We start from the raw sequence: 22816 nt of genomic DNA, 5'->3' as shown, positions 1-22816 counted from the left end.
GATTTTTTTTTGTAAAGGACGAAAGTGGAGAACACTTTTTTGTTAGGGATCCAAAAGAGACTTTACTCTAAAAAAGAAGAAGCTAAAACTATAAACTCCCAAACAGGCACCAAGTTAGATGTAACCCCAATTAATGGTCTAAAACAAATAATAAAATATATATTACAAAAATCATGTTACATGTATAAAATATGGGAAAAAGACTTTTCATGTTGTATGAGAAATCTTTTCTCTTAATGTTTGTTTGGATTCTCTTTTTTATAAGCTAAAAGTTACTTATAAGCAGATGTTAGGCCAAACAGGTTTTGAGAAAAGCTCTTATAATGAAAAAAAAAATTATAATAAAGAAAAAAGCTAAAAGTTAAAAGCTCCTAGGGAAGCTTTTTTTAAGCTCTTATCTACTTTTCTTGACTTGTGTGAATTTTTTTTGAAATGAAGAGCAATAGAGATAGGGAGAGAAAGTTTTCTTGAAATATGTGTTTTTAGTAACTTTTATGCTAAAAAATTTACGTAATCACCAAACAACTTTTAACTTTATTTTTAAGTTCTTTTTTTTAACTTTAACTTATAAATAGCTTCTAGTTTAAAAAAGAGAGGATTCAAATAGACTCTTACTATCTTCACTTTGATGATTGTGCATTTCTCTCTCGGTAGGAAGGTTTCAACTTCTCATGCAATATGAGAAGTTGCAAGCCATAAAATATTTATTTAAAATTTTACATAATAGGTATTTTCTTAATGTGTTATAATAATAACATATATTGGTTTTAAAAAATAAAAATATCAATAACATTATTCCCATAAATATAATATGGGAAAAGTGTTTATCCTTTTAAATGACACAACTTATATTCTTTCACTTTCACAAAGAGGTGGGACCCACACCTTTATTTTTTTTGTCAACTATCTCTCCTTCTTTATCTATCTCTTTCTCTCTATTAAAACGACACAACTTTACATTCTTTAAAATAACACACATTTTTTCTGTATAATATACACAATTTATGATAGACAATATTACCTTTTTTTTCAGGGTGTCCGTACACTACCAATGTACTAATTCAATGAATGCATTCAGTAACATTCCGTATATATAAAATGTGCAGCAATGCGTTTGTTTCCAAAAAAAAAAAGTGAAGTAATGTTTTGTTTAATAATTTTTAATGATATTAGCTTTTAACCCCAAGATCCCCCCACCCCACCCCACACCAACACACACACACACAATAAATACAGGAAAAAAACCATTTATTGTATATAATTGGTTTTATATCACACATTTTTCCATTTATTATAGATTCAATTTTCTCAGCTCTCTTCCATTCTCAGTTTTCAAGCCACTTATCTAATAATAATAAATTTGTATTTGGGAATAATATTTCAATAGTTAGTTTGAAAACTTTGATTGAAATAATAAAGTAGCTAGAATTACTTTTATGTATATAAAAAAGGGAAATATAAGAATCATGTTGCAGGAATGACACTGTTCATTCCTGCAACAAGGATACGGCGTCGTATCCTGACTTTGGTCTGATTTTTTTTTTTAAGCGTGGGACCCACACTTGATTTGTGTGTGTAGGAAAGTGTTCTTGTCATGTCAAATGACAAAAAGGGAACCCTATAAAAAAAGTAAAATTACTTTTAAATATATAAAAAAATTAATAAAATTATATAGGCCCTACACCTAAAATCTTCTTTCAACGGAAAAGCTAAAAATTTCAACTTCTTTTGATTTTACTCAGATAATTTGCTATTTAACATGTTGATGTGGAAACAATACTGCCATAAACAAGATTTCAAGCCTTCCTAATTTCAAAACAAACACAACCTAGGGAAGCGGATTTCTATCAAATTGTCTCCTCCACGAGGAGAATTTTGGTGGTGCTGGACCGAAATTTCTACAATACTATTATCTTACCTACTTTTCTATACATCATTCCAATAAAAGTTAAACACCTATGTTGATTAATGACATGAAAAAGAAAAAACAGTACATTAAAGACAAATGTTTAATTTTCTATGGCAGTAGTACATACTATTGCTGTACTAAAGATGAGCTGACCACCACTAATTCAGTGGTCCAAACCAATCAGAATGAGACAACTAATGAAGAGAGAAGAAATAAAAAATAAACTTTTGTACAAGTGTTATTCACTGAATGGAAGAACCACGTACGACCTGGAAGAGCAATTTTTTTTCCCTCCTCCACATGATTTTCTTAATGAGAAGTTAATTTAGTAAAATTCAACTTCTTAACTGCTTTTGATTGTGCATCAAATCTATTCCATTCCCTTCATGCGTGACATTTTGTGATTTTTGGCCATTTCTTTCTTTCTTTGGTTGTCTTCAAGTGATAAGCTCTTATTATTGTTAGAGAATCTTTCGTTGGTCCAGAACTTCTAACATCTTTGTCTTTATTCTTTCTTCACCATTATTGGTCAAAAATGGATGCTGGAATTGGTTTTTCTCAAGTGTTGGTTCTACATTCGTCTCCAAGTGATTTTGATCTGGTATACACATGCAAGTGCATATTAACAGGAGTAGTAAGCAAATGTTTTTTTTTTTTTTGTATACCAGTAGTAAGCAAATGCTAATAAAAATCTTAAATTCCTTTTTATTTTCAATTGAAACATGAGTCAATAGTTTATCTAGCATGCAAACCAGACATGAAGAAAGGAAAGGGAAAATCATAAGAGAACTATATAAATAAATAATGTATATAAGTAAAAATTAAAATAAATACGGCATGCTGTTATTATTTAATCTTCGTTATTAATTACATCCTTCATTCTTTCCATGACGTAATACCTTTCTATACCACATATTCTTATTTGTTCGGAGTCCTTATGTGTTAGACCAGGCATGCATGAGAAAACAAAGTAATAAGACAAGGATGCTAGTTAGTCTTCTTTTTCCATCTTCATATGCAACATAGAGAGAAAAAAAAAATAGAGAAATAAGAGAGAGGGAAAGTGAGAAAGCATGTGCATAAAGAGATCGTAGAGAGTGAGAAAATAAAGAAAGGGAAATGAAGAGTTACTTCCTATTTTTAAACCCTTATTGTAGAGGATCTCACTTTGCTGTATAGTAAAGTTTATATCTCACGCTTCACATGAGTTTGTTTGCCTCACAGCACATAGTGGGATTGTTGGAATCTAATTGCAAGGTATGAGATATTAGTTACCTGAATAGTTAATGTGAGGTTTATATGAATTTTGAGCTCTCTTACCTTTAAATTAGCGTTTGGGATGATGTTCTCTCAACAAAGTCCATATAAATCCCAGATTAGTCATCCACGTAACCAACGTGGGACTGATTTTAGAGTTGTTAGTTCACCAAAATATTATCTTAGAACCGCCAAACTCTCACGTACATTTCCCTTTGCGCTCAACCTACGATTGAGATATATATCATCTATGGTGACTCTCCATAAATCTTTGATCATACCATTGCATCTTAAATTGTTATATCGAGATACTATATATCGTCGAGGGAAACAAACCTAATCTCATCTAATAAATAGTTATCTTCCAGCTCTTCCTGAGATTGAGCTTCCACCACTGCCTATGGGGGGCATGTTTAGGGATGGCAATTTGGCCTTGTATTTCTAAGAATATGACACTAGAAAGTGCATTATGCATGCATGTAGTCATTCACATAAAATCATATTAGATATTAATTCGTTACAATTATTACATATAAAGAATTAGCTTCACATATCTCATTGCATGATGAATCTATATATCTAAAGTGAAATATATTAAGATAAAGTACAACATCATCCAGGATCAAATATGTTCCATTTAGCACATGTACGTTTAATTTCATATATATTTAACGGTGAAGAATTCAATATATAGAATAGCTGGTTGGGACTCATGACAACTCATTCATGTTGAGAATTGAATTTCACTCCAAAGAAGAGAATACCCGCGCCGCCACGCGTCTCACGTGCATCACTGGAGGGGGCCTGTTTGATAAACAAAATAATTTAAAAATATATATAGGATCCCTGAGTTCCACGTGCATTGCCAGGTCCCACCTGCGTATGTAAAACAGAGAAAAAAGTTGAGATATTTTGAGGTTAATATTTCTAATGAATAAATTTTAAACTAACCATTAGTCGTTAGAAAATTGATGTGTTAGATTTTTATTAAATTTAAGTATAATGCTCTTTAAATTATAGAAACTTCTATGCAAATAAAGATTAATCTCTTTATATATAATTGGACTGTTGTCTTTACTGTCTTTGCAGAAAAAATAAGGTGTTTTTTTTTTGGTAAATGAAAAAAAAAAAAAAAAAGGTTTTGATTTTGATAGTTAAAGTCTTAAAAGATGGCGAGTTACGATTAAGAATTTATCCTGTGTATCAAATACAAAGAAAAAACAAATTAGAGTAATGGTTGTTAAAAGTTTTTTTTTTTTTTGAAAATTCGTGTTAGTTAAATTATTCAATCTAGTTTAATAATTTAAACTTTTAACAACTAAAAAATTAATTGATTCAATATTATTAAAATGTTAAAAAAATAAATTTAGATATTGTTATAAACCGATATATTGGACTCATTCAGAGGCCCAACCAACCACCTTCTGTCAAAGATAAAGGTTATTAACTACTCGAATTCAAAATCATTGGTTAAGCTATAATAACCATCATCAGTTGATTCATATGGTTGGTGGTCTTAGTCATTCAATTGAATCAACTTACCTTCAATCTTTGCTTGAAATACGAAAAATAAAAAATTGCTTTTATTTTTTATTTTTTATTTTTTTGGAGATATTAAAATTGCTTTGCTCCATTTACTGTTCAAAACTGAAGGAGATTGTCATCTTCTGCAAAGTCTGTTGGGACAAGGTTGCTGTAACATTGAAAGGAAGCACATGAAGATAACGACAACAATGGTTGAGGGTTGGGCCTGTTGGAGATAACCAAATCGATGCTAACTGTTGTTAAATATCTCTCATGGTTGAAGAGGAACAAGAGTTGCAGTATAAAAATGTATAATTTGGACATCTGCTACACAACAATTGAATTTAGAACTCCATTTTAAGTTTCGACTTTTTTTTTATTCTTTTTTTTTCTAAAATTATTTAGGTAATTTTGTCTAATATTTACCGAAGCGACATCGTTTTGAGGCAAAAATTATGATGTATTTGTAATTTTAATTTATTTCAATGTTATAATAGTTTTTATCATTATTTTTTAATTTTTCAATCCCAAAATGATATTGTTTCGGTGAATATTAGATAAAATTGTCTAAGATAATATTAGATAATAGTCCTAATGGAGAAACTGATCCCCTGCATATAGATCAACTGTGAGCCATTTTTTTGGAAAAGGGTGGGGCCCACATTTATTGTGTCTGTGGAGAACAATACTTATCTGCAGTGATATAAGAAAAGTAATAATGCATTTTTTTTCCCTCCAAACAACTATTTAATTAGGGTTATATTTTTTTCATTTCATATGTGAGAAGTCAAGTTCCTACACACAAAAAACAAAAATGGATTTCATCTCTCTTTTTTTCTCTTTCCTCTCCCGGTTGTGATATTGTCTCTATTACTAACATGAAAAATGATTTCCCATTTAATTAGTACACAAATTTTAACTATACTTTTTGTTAAAAAAAAACGTTTTTTCTTTAATAAAGAAGAACAAATGAAGAGGTTTGGTGTGCATAACAATCTTTCTAGAATCAATTTTTTTTTTAATTTCTGTTCCTGGGAATAAAAATGGATAGAAAACTCATTTGATAAAATCGGTTTTTTTATTTTATTTTTGGGATGAACCGGTTTAATTTTTGTGCTGGAGAACAGAAAAAAGAATAAAAAATTTCCGTTTTTTTGTTCCCGGGCACAAAATGAGAAATCCGCTACCATTGTTGCTGCCACCCACCACCATTGTCGCAGCCACTGCCGTCACCTCCACCACCACCATCCTCACCACTACCACTGTCGCCGCCACCATTACCACCGCCATCGCCACAGCCATTGTCGTCACAACCACCACCACTACCGTGCCGCCGCCGCCATCACCACGACCATGCCACCCCCACCGCCACCACCACCACAACCACAACCACAACCACACCATATGAAAAGAAAAGTAATAATCCAAATTTTTTTTATATTTTTTATTATATTATTTATTGTGTTATCAAACTCAATTCTCATTTTCGGAATAAAAATAGAACATGTTATCAAACATATTTTTTTTTTTCTTCAGAACATATAAAAGAATTGTTTTCAAAAATAGTGCTAGGAAATAAAATGGTTGTCATGCACACCCTACATCTTTTATATATGTAACTATTATATCTAGCAGAAAATGAGAAGCGTGATTCAATCTCTCCCAATATTCTTCATCCTATTTTATTTTATTCTTTACTCTTTTTCTCAAACCTCATTCGAGCTTCACTTAAGGGCTTTACTAAGGAGTTTTTCTGAGACCCACAGTGTGTCTTATAGGCCATTTAAAAAAGGATGACAAAGCCAACTACGGCGGAGCAGTTGATTAAGGATCAGTCTTGTAATTCAGAAGGACGTGAGTTCTGTATACTGATATGAGCACCTCTTTTATGGTCTAATTTGTAATTTCTCTCATAAATTCTTAAAGAGGTTAAGGTGTCTACCCGGGTTCTAAGTTGAATATATGCGTTTAACCTCCCTAACTTTCTATGTAAAAAAGAAGAAGGATCAATTGGCAGGTGTTGTTCTAGCTTATCAAGTGGCGGACTGGCAAAAACTGTTCCAATTTAATCAGTCATGAGAAAGCTTTTCGGGGCCTTGTGATCCTACTTGACTCAAATCTGAATTAATAATCAGTGCTGGTTGGCGACTTAATACTGGAAAGTTTATATCCAAAAAAAAAAAAAAAAAAAAAAAAAAAAACCTAAGAGTTAATTAAATTAGAATAAAGGGACAGAAGTGGGAGACAAAATAATCAAATGAAAACAAAAAATTTAATGGTAAAGATATCATAGTCCACCATTACACTATTAGATCATAAATACTGTAGAAACGGCCCAAAATAAAATGGCATGCATACTATCATTGCTAACTAATTACTTAATTATATTACGTATGGCATGGGTAGTAGTATATGATAGAAAATGAAATATTTCACAATTCACGTCATCATTACAACCAAGTCTTTAAAACTTCCAAGTTATCTCATCTGCCGTGGAGTTTTATATCAAATGGACATTAGAAGACTTGTCATTATATTCAAAAATTAAAGCTTAAATAAAATGTTTATAGTACATATGATATGATATGATAATCACTTTATCCATACTTTTTTAAAGCATTATAAAGTCGTTTCACTTTTTACCTGTAAATAACTTCCAATTTAGCTCTTAAAACTACCAGTCACACATGCAGAAGTCTTCCAGAAAAAACAGTTTAAGAGGCAACACCAGTTATACAAAGGAAAACCAAACAAATAAGTCTTCCTCTCAGCAGACTATTAAAATTATACTGCAGCGAGAACAGATTTAGACCAACCAAAAAAGAAAAAGGAGAAAAATATTTTGCCAAGAAAACAAACCTTAGTCATGTGAATGCAAAATCCTCAACTGAAAATAATACCAATTATTTTTCTCAATCACAAAATCTTTTACAGAGGTTACTGCTGATATAGTTAGCATTACAGGTAACGGAGGTTCCTAGAAAATAACATTGCTTTTTCTGTGACTCAAAAAAGTATTGGTATTGAACATGCTTCATGTTATTCAACCTTTTTGCTAGATTTGGCATCACTCTCCTCTTGAGATGATTTGGCAGTCTTGGACTCATCGAACTCCAACAACTGAGTTTAAACAAAGTAAAAAGGTGTTACGCCTTAGCTAAGTCTCATCTAGCAAGCATAAATGGCAGGTATAAATCCCGCCCATCGTGGAGTATTAGCACGAAAATAACACAAACAGGTCTCCACTAACTAATAAATCACTTCATAATAATTATCGTAGAAAATCAGAATCCAAACATAGTTTCCGTTTTTATTTCCTATTAATTAGGATTGATTATGATTGATTAGGATTGATTGTGATTGATTAGAATTGATTGTGATTAGGATTGATTAGTCATCGCTTAGTCATTCTTAGCGATTCTTTCTTGTATAAATACTCACTCATGTAAATTATTCAAAATCAATATACAGAAACTTCTTTTCAATATGGTATCAGAGCGGGTTCGTTCCTACCCTAATTCAAATCGAAAATAACCATCCAAACACTTCCATCACCGTCAAACACCTCCTAAACACCTCCTTGAATCTGTCCAACACAGAAACCTAGTCTATTGACCTCCGATCAAGAAAGTGAGGTGACCATTCGACTCAGAAGGATCTGACGAGTCGACCGCCGCTGGACCCATCGCCGTCAACAGCCGCACGCGCCGTCACACGCGCGGCCAGTTTCCGGCACGTGAGCTCCACGCGCCGCCTTCCCAACGTCTTTTTCCGCCGCGACTTGCACAGACCTTCACGCCGGCTTCTCCCCTTCCTGTTCCAGAGGTCAGATCAAAAATTTACAAAACTTGATTTTTCATCAACGGTCAACCCTTCTCTTTCTATTCATGGCTTTCTCAAAACACTCTTCCTCTTACTCTGATGGTGTCTTTCTTAGTAAGACTAAGTTTGAACAACTTCAGAGACTTTTGACTCAACCTCCTAAGGCCACTAGTCATGTGGTCCAGCAAGGTACAACTTTCCATGTTGATAGTCAAAATCATTGGATCCTTGATTCTGGAGCCTCTGATCATATGACAGGTAATCTTGGCTTGTTTTGTTCATACACTCCATATTCTGAACCTTCTCGGGTCAAGATCGCCGATAGCAGTTTTTCCCAGATTGCGGGACACGGAACCATTAAACTTTCTGAGCTGATTACTTTGACATCAGTTCTTTATGTTCCTTCTCTGACTTGTAATCTCATTTCTATTAGCAAGCTCACCTCTGAGTTGCATTGATTTGCTAAATTCTTTCCACATGGTTGTGTTTTTCAGGAACAGGACTCGGAGAGGATGATTGGCAGTGCTAGAGAGGATGGTGGACTTTACTACTTTGATGAGGATGTGACTCATGAAGCTGTTTTCGTAGAAAAAACTCTATGTTTCCTTTTGATTCATGTAATGATGTTATGCTGTGGCATCGTAGGCTAGGCCATCCAAATTTTATTTATCTTCAGAAGTTGTTGCCAAACTTATTTATTAATAAAAGTCCAAGTTTGTTTTCTTGTGATATTTGTCAACTTGCCAAGCATACTCGTGCTCATTATCCTTCTAAAGTTCACCATGACTCCTCCCCATTTTCCTTAATTCAAAGTGACATATGGGGTCCAGCCCGTGTTAAAAATATTTCAGGTACTCGATGGTTCATTACCTTCATTGATGACCATTCTCGAGTCTGTTGGGTGTATCTTCTAAAGGATAAGTCCGATGCTGCATCCGTGTTTAAAAAATTTCATGCCACGGTATTACCTCTACTTTTGGAAACAGGGGGAGCTACAGAATCCTCACCATCAGGAGCCTCCTCAAAATGGGGACAAGTTTATAGCAGGCGAAAGCCTCCTCAAAGTGTGAATAACCCAGAGCCTCTACACTGCCAGGATTCTGAACCATGTTCTAGTTCCAGCACCCCAATACTTGAGTGTCATGGTGAAAATGATCTACACTTGCCCATTGCTCTCAGAAAAGGTACTCGATCTTGTACTACTCATCCTATTTCTAATCATATTTCATATGGAAAGTTGTCCCCAGGGTTTCGTGCTTTCAATACTATGTTGGATAGTACAAAGATACCGAGAAATATACATGAGGCTCTCAATGATCAAAAATGGAGGGATGTTGTCTTTGAAGAAATGAATGCTTTAGAAAGAAATGGAACTTGGGAGATAGTGACCCTACCCAAAGGAAAACAGGCAGTAGGATGCAAATGGGTGTTTACAATAAAATTCAATGCAGATAATAGCATCAATAGATACCAGGCAAGATTGGTTGCAAAGGGTTTCACTCAGACTCATGGGATAGATTATCATGAGACTTTTGCTCCGGTTGCTAAAGTCAATACCATCCGAGTTCTCTTATCTCTTGCTGCCAATCTAGATTGGCCTCTGCAATAGTTAGATGTGAAGAATGCATTCCTAAATGGTGACTTACATGAAGAAGTCTATATGGATCCTCCACCTGGTTTTGAAAAGGGAAATGGATTAGTGTGTAAACTAAAAAAGTCTCTATATGGATTGAAACAGTCTCCCAGAGAATGGTTCGACAAATTCACACAAGCAGTCAAAAGAAGAGGCTTCATTCAAGCACAGACTGATCATACTCTCTTCCACAAACACTCTAAGGATGGTAAAATTGTTATTCTTATTGTATACGTAGATGATATAATTCTTACAGGTGATGATATTGAGGAATTGAACACCTTGAAGAAATTTCTAGCAGCTCAATTTGAACTCAAAGACCTTGGCACTCTCAAATATTTCCTTGGTATGGGAGTTGCTAGGAGCAAAACAGACATCACTCTTAACACAAAAGAAATATGTTCTAGATCTTTTGTTGGAAACAGGAATGTTAGGGAGTAAACCTGCTGAGACACCTGTGGAACCTAATACCAAGTTAGGTATTGAAGATGGGAATGAGGTGGATAAAGAACAATATCAGCGATTGGTTGGTAAACTAATCTACTTATCTCATACGCGTCCTTACATTGCCTTTGCGGTGAGTATGATTAGTCAATTCATGCACTCACCCAAGGAGAAGCATCTTAGTGCAGTCTATAGGGTGCTTAGATACCTCAAGAATACTCCAGGAAGAGGATTGTTCTTTAAAAAGGGGTATAAAAGGACAATTGAAATCTACACTGATGCAGATTGGGCAGGCTCATCAGTAGACAGGAGATCTACCTCAGGCTATTGCACCTATGTGTGGGGAAATCTTGTTACTTGGAGAAGCAAAAAGCAAACAGTGGTTGCAAGAAGTAGTGCTGAGCAGAATTTCGAGCTTTATCTCATGGAGTTTGTGAAGGAATCTGGTTGAGAAGACTTCTTCAAGAGTTGAAGATTTCATATTCCCTACCAATAAAACTATATTGTGACAACAAGGCAGCTGTTAGCATTGCTCAAAATCCTGTGCATCATGATCGAACAAAGCACGTGGAAGTTGATCGTCACTTCATCAAAGAAAAATTAGATGATGGAAGTGTGCGTTTGATATATGTTCCAACCAAAGAGCAAACGGCAGATATCCTTACCAAGGGCCTACACCGTCCAGCATTCGAAGACTTGATTGGCAAGTTGGGAATGATCAATATTTACCTCCCAACTCAAGGGGGAGTGTAGAAAATCAGAATCCAAACATGTTTCCGTTTTTATTTCCTATTAATTAGGATTGATTATGATTGATTAGGATTGATTGTGATTGATTAGAATTGATTATGATTAGGATTGATTAGTCATCGCTTAGTCATTCTTAGCGATTCTTTCTTGTATAAATACTCACTCATGTAAATTATTCAAAATCAATATACAGAAACTTCTTTTCAATAATTATTGTTACCAAAGCTATTAGAATTTTAGAATGGAGTATGCGACAGACCTTTTAGAACTGATTATAACAGGCAAGTAACCTTTAGAAAGTATTACCTACAAATGCCTACCTTTTATATCTATGTATCTTTCATTTCCTCATGTCCCATCATATTTAAAACATCTGGGACGTCATAAGCTAATTTGAAAAAACGGTTGCATAATAATATAAGCATCTGTAAATTAGCTTACCTGCTTCAGAAATTGATGCAACTTCAGAGGTGAAAAACAACAGTTGAACACTTAGTTAAATGCAAATTTTAGTAAATATTTATTAGAACTGATTCTGACCAATGCCATCTGTAAAAGCTTTTAAATTATACGTGACAAACCTGAGTCACCACCACAATGTGACAATTTCTTATGTATTGATAGTTGAAACAATTTTACAGTGCTACAGGGTCAAATTTAAAACTCAAAACTCTTTTTAGTGGTGTCAAATGATATTCTAAGGATTTAATTTTATCTCACTATCAATGAACCATTTGGTGCATCTTGCTCAAAAAAATTGTTAGAAGCTTTTGTTGCAAGTGAAGAACCTTAGTTGTTCCGATATGGTGCTTTCTAGTTTACTGATCATGCAAAGAAACGGTAGCTCAAATTTGAACTATTGTAAGTTATACATGGTTACTATATGAAGATGAGATGTTATATTTCAGTAAAAAATAAAATAAAATAAAAACAAAAAACAAAAGTTGTGTAAACAAATTAGATGCACAAAAAAGGATAGATTAACATTGATACAAGAACATAGAAAAGGTAAAATTAGGAAGCGGAACATACCTGTTTAACATCACCATTCCATATGCAATGAGCAGCCAAAAATCCAATTACAGAAGGTACAATATATAGAAGGGCAGGCTGAAACAAGGATAAAAAGAAAAGGGAAAATATGTTAATGGAGAAGATTGATCAGCAAATATCCATCACATTTTCACGTGCTCAACCAACCATATATTAGACAATACAGTAACAATCCCCTTCCATCAAAGACATCAAGAGGAAAGAAAAGACATAGAGAGAATAAAATGAAACTACAGATCCAGTCACCTGAGCAGCCTGAAACCAGTTCATCACAATTATTGTAAGGGCCAAGCCGACAGTGTATCCTAAAAATGCACTCTTGAAATACTGAGGCTGCTTTGCTCTTGAAACATCAAACCGCAAGGCCAATGCTACAAAGATACCTGAAGGGTAATCATATGTAGTCAAAATAAATAAAAGTAACAGTTGATAAGATTACTTGATGGAAAATAATTATTCTAGTCAATGCAGCATAGCAAATGATTCAGGTCCTAGGAATTGTTAATGCAGCATAGTGTTGGACGTGGCACATTTTTCTCACGAACTTCTTTATATGGATTGTCACCACCAAACACGCCTTGATTGAACATAACCATGCTAAGAAGAAGAAAGCAAAAGAACCACGCCTTCATGATGGGGTTTGATGGAGTTGAACTTTGAAACAAAGTTTCTTATCGATCTAGTCTCTGTTGTGCAATTGTGAGCAATACATTGTGCAAATTTATACTTTCTAGTTTATTGCTTTCAGTTATGATATACATTGCTGATACATTTACTAAACCTCTCTCTGCTGCAAGGTTTACAGAATTAAAAGACAAACTCAAGGTCTTGGATCATGCTCTCCTGATCCAACCCACTTAAGTTTGAAGGGGGAATATTAGTGTAGTCCAGGTCCTGGGAAATGAGTCTCTTATTATTCATTGTTCTTCTAAATTAAATACAAGTTGTAATTAAATTCCTCCATGTATATAAAATGCAGATGCCGAGTGTATTTTCACTAGAGCAAATTCATAGAAATCTCTGTTAAGTTCTTCAATCTTTTTAAGTTGGTATCAGGGCGGGCCAACGTGTTGTTGTGCAAATATTACTTCTGGAGTAATCACTAGCTCTTTTGTGAACTTCAATGATCAGCAGGCCACCTCACTAAGTCTTTCCATGGTTCAAGAATCACAAACTTATGTACAAAGCTGGGAGCTTATGATATATATGCACCGACTTGACTGCCATGGTTCATAATATTACTTGTTGGAAATAGGTATTCTAATTAATACAGCAAAAGAAATAGGTCGAGTCAAGGGAAATGAGTCTCCTATTATTCTTAGTTCTTGTAAATACAAGCTGTAATTAAATTACTCCATGTATATAAATGCATGCTGAGTGTCTTTTCACTCAAGCAAATTTATAAAATCTGTCTAAGTTCCTCAATCTTTTCAAGAGTAACTATCAAATTATTATATGGAAGTGAGGTCCATGAATGGAAATGGATTGTATATCAACTGACCACAATTATATACATTCCAATTTCTAAAAGAATAAATGCCTTTCAAAATGCATATTTTGACATCTAAAACATCAAAATTATCAAAGAACCCTCATAAAGCTAGGGAGAACAATTGTTTCTCACTCTTATTTGAAGTTATAACCTAATAACCAAAACAGGCTCCTCAGTTCTAGTAAAAACATGGTATTGCATCTATCTTTCCCGAGCAACCACACTTAAAATTGACATTTAGGTTTATAGACAAAGAAGCACATTGTAGAGATTATTTCTTAAAAACTTTATCTGCAGTTGCCCAAAACATAGCTAATTCTCCGCAAGACAAATTCCGCAAGTGTGAAGAACTTAAGTTGGCAAATAAGAAAAATATTTTAAATAAAAACAAGAAAGGAAAATTTTCCTGATCAGATGCTCTTTTAGACAGCAAGGGCCAAGTAGTTCGATATGTATAAGTGTAAATAAACTTGGGCTTGTAGTAGTAGCACTAGCACTTGATGTAGTTATTAGTATAAATAGGAGAATCAGGTTATTGTATTAAATCACAACATATTAATCATATATTATGTTTGTTTCACTGTTTTTCTATCTTTTCCTTCTTCCCTAACTCTAAACCTAATTCTTTAAGAGGTATAATCCACCATGACCTTCTTCCCCACTAGTCATATATTTAGTTTCTATTGCTGTTTTTCTATCTTTTCCTTCTTCCCTAAACCTAACATTCTTAGTGGTATGCAATAAAAAAATTCTAAAGCCCATTTGAACTTATGGACTAAAGTTATGCTGGTTACCAAAAGGAGATGAACAAAATAGACAGTCAGAACAATCTTGAAAACAGAATCCGATAGACTAAAACAAGGTGAAAACCTTCTGAGTTCTAGATAATGGGGGATGATACTACACCAAGAATTCTATATTTAACTTGACCTTGTTTACGGATGGAAGAGTAAAGATGAGAGGGAAATCAATCCCCTTCTCTGGGAGTTTAAAGAAGTAACCAACCCCAATTAGTGACATAAGGTTCAGAGTTTAAAAACTTACGGAGTGGAGGGAATGTAAGCGAAACCATTCTTCCTCATTCCCCCTCAAACTAACTTTTGTTCCCAAAAAAATTGAGGGACAATGAAGCTAAATAGCTTTACCTATATTTTAAAAACTTTTAAAAGAAAATACATCAATACATAAACATAAAAGATTCAGCCTACCAGGGATAACAATGTCACCAAGTCCTAGCATCGAAAATGGCCTAGCAGAATCTGATGTGGGAAACAAAAGCTGTGAACAATTGGAATAATTAATATTAGGAAGAAATTGTATAATGAATATTATTAAATTCATATGCAAATGAACAAAAAAATTCATTTCACTAAGCTAAGATTTTAACCTTTATTGGAGCATCAAATGATTTTGCAACGCTAACCATCACTGGTGTGAAGAAAACCCAGAAAATGTCATAAACAAAGAGTCCAGCCTGTAAAACAAAAGAACGGAAAAGATTCAAAATCCATATTGACAAAAAAAAAATTCATCAATGAACAACACAATACAAACATATACTTAATCTTATGGAAACCAAGAAACTATATCAGCATGGTAAAACATATATCCTTTGAAATCAGAGAGTAATATTGATTGGAAAGGTCAAAAGAAATCAGGAACTGATAAAGTGAGAGAGACAAGTCAACAAACTCAAGGCACTTTTATCCAAAAAAAGAAAAATTGTTTGCCCAAATTTTCTTAAATGAATGAGATGAAACAGCTTGGTTCATTTCCAGTCAAAGGATGGGTGATCTAGAAAACAAGATGTTTAAAAAATTGTAATTAATATTGAAAAAGAGAAGGCTTGAGAGCCATTAACCATAATTGAAGATAAAAAATACTTACCAAGAGAATAGCACCAGTCTTGAATGACCCAAGAGAGAGCATTTCAATTCCCTGTGAGCATTAAAACTTGAGTCATTGGGGACATTTCAATGTTTAATTCGAATGTGATTTACACAAACATTCATAACTGATAACTCAGTTTCTTTCTCAAGTCCATTCTCTTAGGAATATGCCTATTATTTATTTAGCCCACCTTATAGCTCAGATTATGCACAGCATTCAAGAGATGATATCCAAAGAATATTAACCACAACAGTTCTAAAAAAGCATCTCTATAAACCAGGAAAGTAGAATTTATACAAATATACATAGGTAACAGGTTAAGCACCAAACCTGAATACAGAAAGCAAGACCCAATATATTATTTGCCAGCCAATGCTTACGCAAAGCATACCATGCACAAAAAAAGGTTCCAGGAATTGCAGCAATGATCTGTGACTTTGTAAACTCAATCTCCAAAGCTGTGTAAGAAAGGTGTAATGAAAAATATCATTCTGCATGATAGAAGCAAGTAAATGTCAACTAGATCAAATGCAAACAGGCAAAATGGCAAAACACAAATGCTTCAAAACAATGGGACAATCATTTCATGATTAAAAAAAAAAAAGCAAGCTCATGAAGAATCCAACAAAACAGTTAATCAAGCTTCACACATTTGACCTGAAACTGAAAATAAAATTAAAAAAAAAAAAACAATGGAAACACGTAATGGTTATAAAGACCCCATCTTGCCAAGATGCCCATGAAATAGAAATCACGCAACATATGGCATCATTGCAGAGTTATCTCTTCTCGCCTTAATAGAATGAAAAATTAATGCAACCCTGATATGATCACAAAAGTCCTATAAAACTTATATGTGAATTGAAACCAAAGACATTAGTAGCTATAACCAACTAGCCCAATGTTAAGATAATCTGAAAATGAATCCACTACAAATTATTATAACAAGACCATGTGAGATCCATGAGGTTATGCATTTAGCATTCTCTGTTCCACTTAGTCTAATTTTTTATTCCCCTGTCCAGAGAACAGTTCAAATTATTTTAAGGACGCAAGTAGAATTTACATAAAACCATTCAATTTCCATGATACAAGACAGTAATGATGCTCATAAAGGGAAGGATTGAGTTCAAACTCAAAAAATGGCAACAGAATATTCGAACATGAAAATGCTACCGATACAAATGTAAGAACATAGTTACAGCCTATGAAGCATAGATGCACTGTAGGAGATCACATACACAAAAGATATTAATAAACATTAAACGGCATGCTAAAACTTACATTAAGTTAAATCATTAAATGCAGAATGCAGTGTCTCTAGATAAAGAACAAGAGAGCAAAAATGATCTACAACTGGAGAAATAAAATCAGCAAGGGCAAGTAAAAATTAATTTAGAACATCTGTCATCAAATAAAGTTGAATATTTTGAAGTTCAGAAACTTCCCCTTACATTTAAAGGTGGACTAAAAGGAAATTTTTTATCATCAAATTAACCATTTTTTTTAATTGAAAGAGAAAACATTTCTTAGCTCCTATAGGTCTTTTATTTGTAAAAAAATTTCATGTACATGTGTTTGTCCCTAATAGCAGTAACTCACGTACTCAAACAGAAAACAGAAGAGTATATTTCAGACATGACAAAATTCCTGGGATGCTATCAACTAATAAACTCTCTCGCTCTCTTCTTTTAGGTAAGAGTATTAATATTATTAGCTATTATTAGATTATTGTCAGGTAAGAATATCAAAATTTCAAAGGTACATCATAAGACTAGTTGCAGACTTGAAGAAATCAACAGAAATAAGAGCCAAAAACTGTCATCATAGACTAACAGAAAGAAGAAAATATATAAATTCTTATACCACAGTTAAGAGAGATATTATTCACAGCAAGAGTACGGAGCAATTATGAGGCAAGCAAAAGACATACAACGAAAATATGGAAAATGCCAGACTATGAGGTCCTCATTCCAATGCTTTGGCAAAAAACGCTTGATAGATGGTAATAAGGTTGCCCTGTACAAAGGGGAAGAACAAAGGTGTGATGAAATAGCAAACAAGATTTAAAATAAAATACTGTTTTCAAAAGGGAAACAATTACGGAAAGAAAAGAACATACGAAAGAGCAACAATCCCAAGTAAGAAGAAGTAGCCTGTCAACACAGCATTGACCAAGTCCTTAGATAGAAACTTGAAGAGTAAGAAAAGTGATAACAACATTGCACTCCCAACGAAGGGAAATCGCATGGCATGCTCATTGGACATTGTCTCCTGCATTATTATGTGCAACACAATTCAGAGAAATCAGATCTTGATTCTTGAGACTTGAAAAAAGAAACACAAAGAAAAGAATGAGCACAAAAGCATTACTTACAGAAGGCGGGGTTGGTTTGACAGAACGATAACATCCCACAAACACAGTGAGGCAAGCAGTCAAGATAACATTTACATTTGGATCTACTTTCACAACAAGAGGTGCTAAAGTTAAACCTGCCATGAGAGATAACAAGAGGTTAATAATGAAATATCTATGCAAAAAAAACATATCCCACTTTCCCTCTTCATCTGATACATAAAAACTAGACAACAAGGAACTTGAAAGAAATACATAATTACATATCACTAACTTTTAACTTCACTCATGAAAAAGAAAAACCCAAATGCACAATAGCTGCACAATAGCACAACCATCTAAATTCCAGACGCTATTAAATCCTGTAACAGAATCATTTTCCCACTCATTAAAGCCCACAGATAACAGATTAGCACATTAACATGCAATGCCCTTTGTTGTAATCAGTAACATATAAGAATATAACAACTGCATTGTACTAGAATACCTAAAGGGTAATTTCAGTCACCGACCACGTTACAAATTAGTTCCACATTAGGACTTCAAATTGGAAAAATATATATATTATATATATTTTTATACACAAATACAAAAGAAGGAAGACAAAGGATCAATAAAATTGACCAACAAGAACGAGACAATAAAAATTAACCTGCTAAAGCCAAATTGGCAATTCTCTCCGTGCTTTTCATCTTTTCAACTCAACCTAACACGTCAAACTCTAGCAAAAAATCTTACGAATATGGCCTCCCCCTGCGATCAGAAACAACGCCAATTTCAATTTGAAATGAATTTACCTCGAGTAAATAAAAATATAAAAAATAAAAATAAAAATTATAATTTTCTAGGAAATAAAACCTCCTATCTGCAAAAGAAAATTGCAGGACTGGTTGGGCACAACAAGTCAACAACACAAGTGTCCCTTAAAACAAAACAAAAAACATCCACGTCCGTTGCAGCAGATCGGAGAGGCCAAGAAAGAGAGAAACAGATTCTGATTTTCTGAAATTTTTTGAAGGATTAGGGTTTTGAGTTTTTTCCCATATCCAGATTTTTGTTTTTATTCTTTGTATTGTATTTGTAATTGTAGAGCACGCGGTTACCAGGATGAAGGCAGATTTGGCTCGCTGTTAACTGACCCACGTAGGTTGACACTTTTTGGCGAATCACAAACTCGCAAATTGCCACGTCTGCTTTGTGAAAAATTTTCCTGAAAAACTGCCTCTTATACTTATTTTTATGGTACCACTGCATTGCCCGTGAGATGTACGATAATTTATTTTTTTACGGAATAATAGATGTCATTTTTTTATTTAAATTTTAAATTTGAATTCTTTTGTGTTGATTATACATTTTTTTGCAAATTTAATTTTTATCTTTTAATTTAAAATTTTGATATTGATTATACACATATATTTAAAATGTTTATGTTAAATATTTTTTAGAAAAATACTTGTACGAATTTTTTTTCTCTTTTTGTATTATGTTTTTGGGATAGGATATTGCGACAACCAAATAATGTTACTATCAATGTTACTACCATATCTTAACCGTTGATTTACGGTTATCATTTATTGCGAATTAATAATTAATTAATAAGTTTGATTTGAAAAATGATAACCGTTGATTAGCGAAAATCAACGGTTAAGATGTGGTAGTAACATTGGTAGTAACATTATTTGGTTGTCACAATTCCTATCCCTATGTTTTTAAGTTAAATTTTTAATTTATTTTCTTTTAAATATAAATAAGTCATTCTTATTTTTTTGCAGTTATATTACAAATTTTAAAGAAATTTTTTATCAATTCTATATAATTTTTTATAATTTTAAATATTGTTTCATTTTTTATAATCCCTTCTCACACAAAATCCGTCACTTCAATCTTAGCATATGATCTTATCAACAAATACTTATAGACCCATAACCCATTTCCTGGTAAATATAATAAATTTCTCTTCACTGAATAAATGATTATTAATAATACAATCTTTTTTAATATACAAAGCATTCATTTAAGGATTTGGTGGAAACAATCTATTTGATAAATAACAATGTGTAGTCCATTAAGAACACCAATAATCAACTTATTATAAAGTTGTCACTTTCAGATATGAATCCTTGTATTTATTTAAAATCGAATTACAAACATTAATCATTGTATTAGATGAATCATTGATTTACTTTAAAACTAATGTATTACTCGTACGATGCACGGAAAAAAAAATCAAAAATTTTATCGGCCGTGGTTGGTTAATCTCTAGAAGAAATCAAGAATTTCATCTTGTTATGAAGCCCTCAATGGTACAGTAGCAGAAGTATAAATATGAAGAAACAAAATAAAAATGCAAACCTTTTACTTGATAAATATATGAAATAAAAGAGAACTGTATTGTTATTTTGTGCTATTTTGGCGTGGTGGGCCGGCCCTCCGAGCCAAGTCCATTTTGTTACTTCTAACTATTAACATTTTATATAAGCATGTAATAGATTTCGATATTTATCCACACAAAAATATATCGCTATACTTTGCTTGTCATGTGGTCATTCCAAAATATATTGCTATACTTTAGCTTGTCTTGTGGTCATTCAAAAATTATAAAGTTTGACTCACATCTTTCAGTATTTCTTAAAGATAGACTTTCATTTATTACACACAGATTTATAAAATAATAATAAATAATTATTTTTTGCAAGGATTTGTGTCGTTAGTATTTAAAATTTGACAAATTTGTATTTACAAAAATTAAAATCAGATTTAGAAATTTAATTATAAAAGAAGAAGGACGAAATTTTAATTTAATTATAAAAATGTGTTGGAAGGCGGGGCAGGCAGGCCCTCCGGGATAAGCCTAGTTTGCATCCTTTAACTATCAACATTTTATGTAAATAATTACATTTTTGCAAGGATTTGTGTCCTTTGTATTTTGAATTTTTCAAATTTATATTTACAAAAATTGAAATCAGATTTAGGAATTTAATTATAAAAGAATAATGATAAAATTTTAATTTAATTATAAAAATAAGTTAGTGGGCTGGCCCTCTGGGCTAATGTTGTCAAACTCGAGTTTCTACGTAGAAACAGAAAGAGAGAAAAAGGTGGTAGAAACGTAAAACGTAGAAACGACACGAAACGTAAAACGTAGAAACGACACGAAACATAAAACGTAGAAACGACACGAAACGTAAAGTTCCTACGTTCTATTATTTAAGGTCAAGATACAAAATTTTATATATATATATGTATGTATGTATGTATGTAAAAAAATATCACATAATGAACATGTGTGTTGAACTACTTATCTATCTAAATAGGAAAATTATTTTTGATAACCAAGTATCAAAATTATAAACAGTGATAACTAACAAGTAATACATAACCAATCTACTCTAACTGCTTCATACACTCTGCAAATTTTGGATCATCGCTCATAAGGATACAATTTCACTTCTTTCAATGCAGACAATGATCCAAAAACACAAAACGATTCTCATAGCATAACTTATAAGACATAATTATAAAAGACATATATCCAAACAAAAAGATATCAAGATACTGTGCATATGATTTGAGGAAAACAAAAAACGGGTTTTTTTTATTTCTTATTTTGTAAATCTTTTTTTTTTCATTTTAAGTAAAAATGGTAAAAACGTAAGTTTTTACCATTTTTCGCGGTATTTTTACCAGTTTTTACCAATGACCATTTTTACTTGCGTTTTAACACGCACCACTCAAGTAAAAACGTAAAAACATAAATTTTTACGTTTTTACACTAGTTTTTGCTTTGGGTCAAGCCTAGTTTGTCAACTCAAAACGTCAGCATTTTATATCAGCATGTAATATGTTTTTATATTTATCCACACAAAATTGTTCTTATAGTTGCATATAGATTACTATATATCTATATTTTTTACAGTTGTCTTTAAATCAGCTTAAATTTGATTTGATTTTTCGTAAAATAGTATGATACCAGGTGAATGACACATGTTTTATGATTTTCTACATTATAAAATATTAAACGCGCGCGCGCACACACATATATATATTATAACGTAAGATTTAATAAGTAGTATATTCAAAATTTATTTTCTTTATACTAGGTTTATTAAATTTTAATTTTAGCACCTTAAATTTTTATTATAAATTAACTATTTTACATGTGTAATCATTTATTTTCTTTATACTCTATTTAATCAAATTCCAATTTTGGATAATTCCAATTTTTGCTTTATACTCTTTTCCCACCCATCAAGTTTAAAATTCAAATTTAAAAAATTTGAAATATAAACATTAAATATTTCCCCCAAATAGATATAATAAATAATATTATTAATAGGCTTAACAATTTTTCATGCGAAAAGTAATGAGAAACATTAAAATAGTCTGTAAAATACTTAATGGCAAACATATTTTTACAATGCAGGAGTTGGATGGTCGCTGGTCACTGAATGGTCATTTATTTTTATTGTGATTAAATTTTTACATTTTATTTTTTACTAAATGATAGATATTTTTTTATTAATTATACATATTATTCGAAAAATTGTTTTTTTATCTTTTAATTTATAATTTTTAGATTAGATATACTATATATATATATATTTAAATATTTATGTTAATTGTTTTTTAAGAAAAATACTTGTACGAATTTTTTTCTCTTTTTGTATTATTGTTTGAGTAAATATC

At 32.4% G+C, this 22816-nt stretch overlaps 1 protein-coding gene across 1 annotated transcript; it reads right to left on the bottom strand.

The window, feature by feature from the left end:
- Positions 1–7540: 7540 nt before the first annotated feature.
- LOC133283643 (signal peptide peptidase-like) lies at positions 7541–19199 on the bottom strand. Its single transcript, XM_061480527.1, has 12 exons — positions 18989–19199; positions 18783–18883; positions 18152–18267; positions 17897–18048; positions 17708–17793; positions 16105–16232; positions 15772–15822; positions 15272–15358; positions 15093–15162; positions 12639–12775; positions 12372–12449; positions 7541–7810 (listed from the first exon to the last, which is right to left on the bottom strand). Exons 2-12 carry the CDS (start codon positions 18820–18822, stop codon positions 7730–7732), a joined length of 1026 nt encoding a protein of 341 aa, XP_061336511.1. The 5' UTR covers positions 18823–18883; positions 18989–19199; the 3' UTR covers positions 7541–7729.
- Between the last annotated feature and the right edge of the window lie 3617 nt (positions 19200–22816).

This window comes from Gastrolobium bilobum, unplaced genomic scaffold (assembly GCF_033153095.1).
Source record: "Gastrolobium bilobum isolate Gb01-03AN ecotype WA unplaced genomic scaffold, APGP_CSIRO_Gbil_v1 utg18685, whole genome shotgun sequence".
Taxonomy (NCBI): Eukaryota; Viridiplantae; Streptophyta; class Magnoliopsida; order Fabales; family Fabaceae; genus Gastrolobium; species Gastrolobium bilobum.
Note: the sequence above shows the minus strand (reverse complement) of the source record. Positions and strands in the feature narration are given on the sequence as shown.

Coding starts and splice junctions, on each gene's coding strand:
- LOC133283643 (XM_061480527.1), bottom strand. CDS start 18,822: ATGAAAAGCACGGAGAGAATTGCCAATTTGGCTTTAGCAG. Junction 15,823..16,104: donor GTCTTGCTTTCTGTATTCAG/GTTTGGTGCTTA, acceptor TAATGCTCACAG/GGAATTGAAATGCTCTCTCT. Junction 7,811..12,371: donor GGAATGGTGATGTTAAACAG/GTATGTTCCGCT, acceptor GTTTAAACTCAG/TTGTTGGAGTTCGATGAGTC.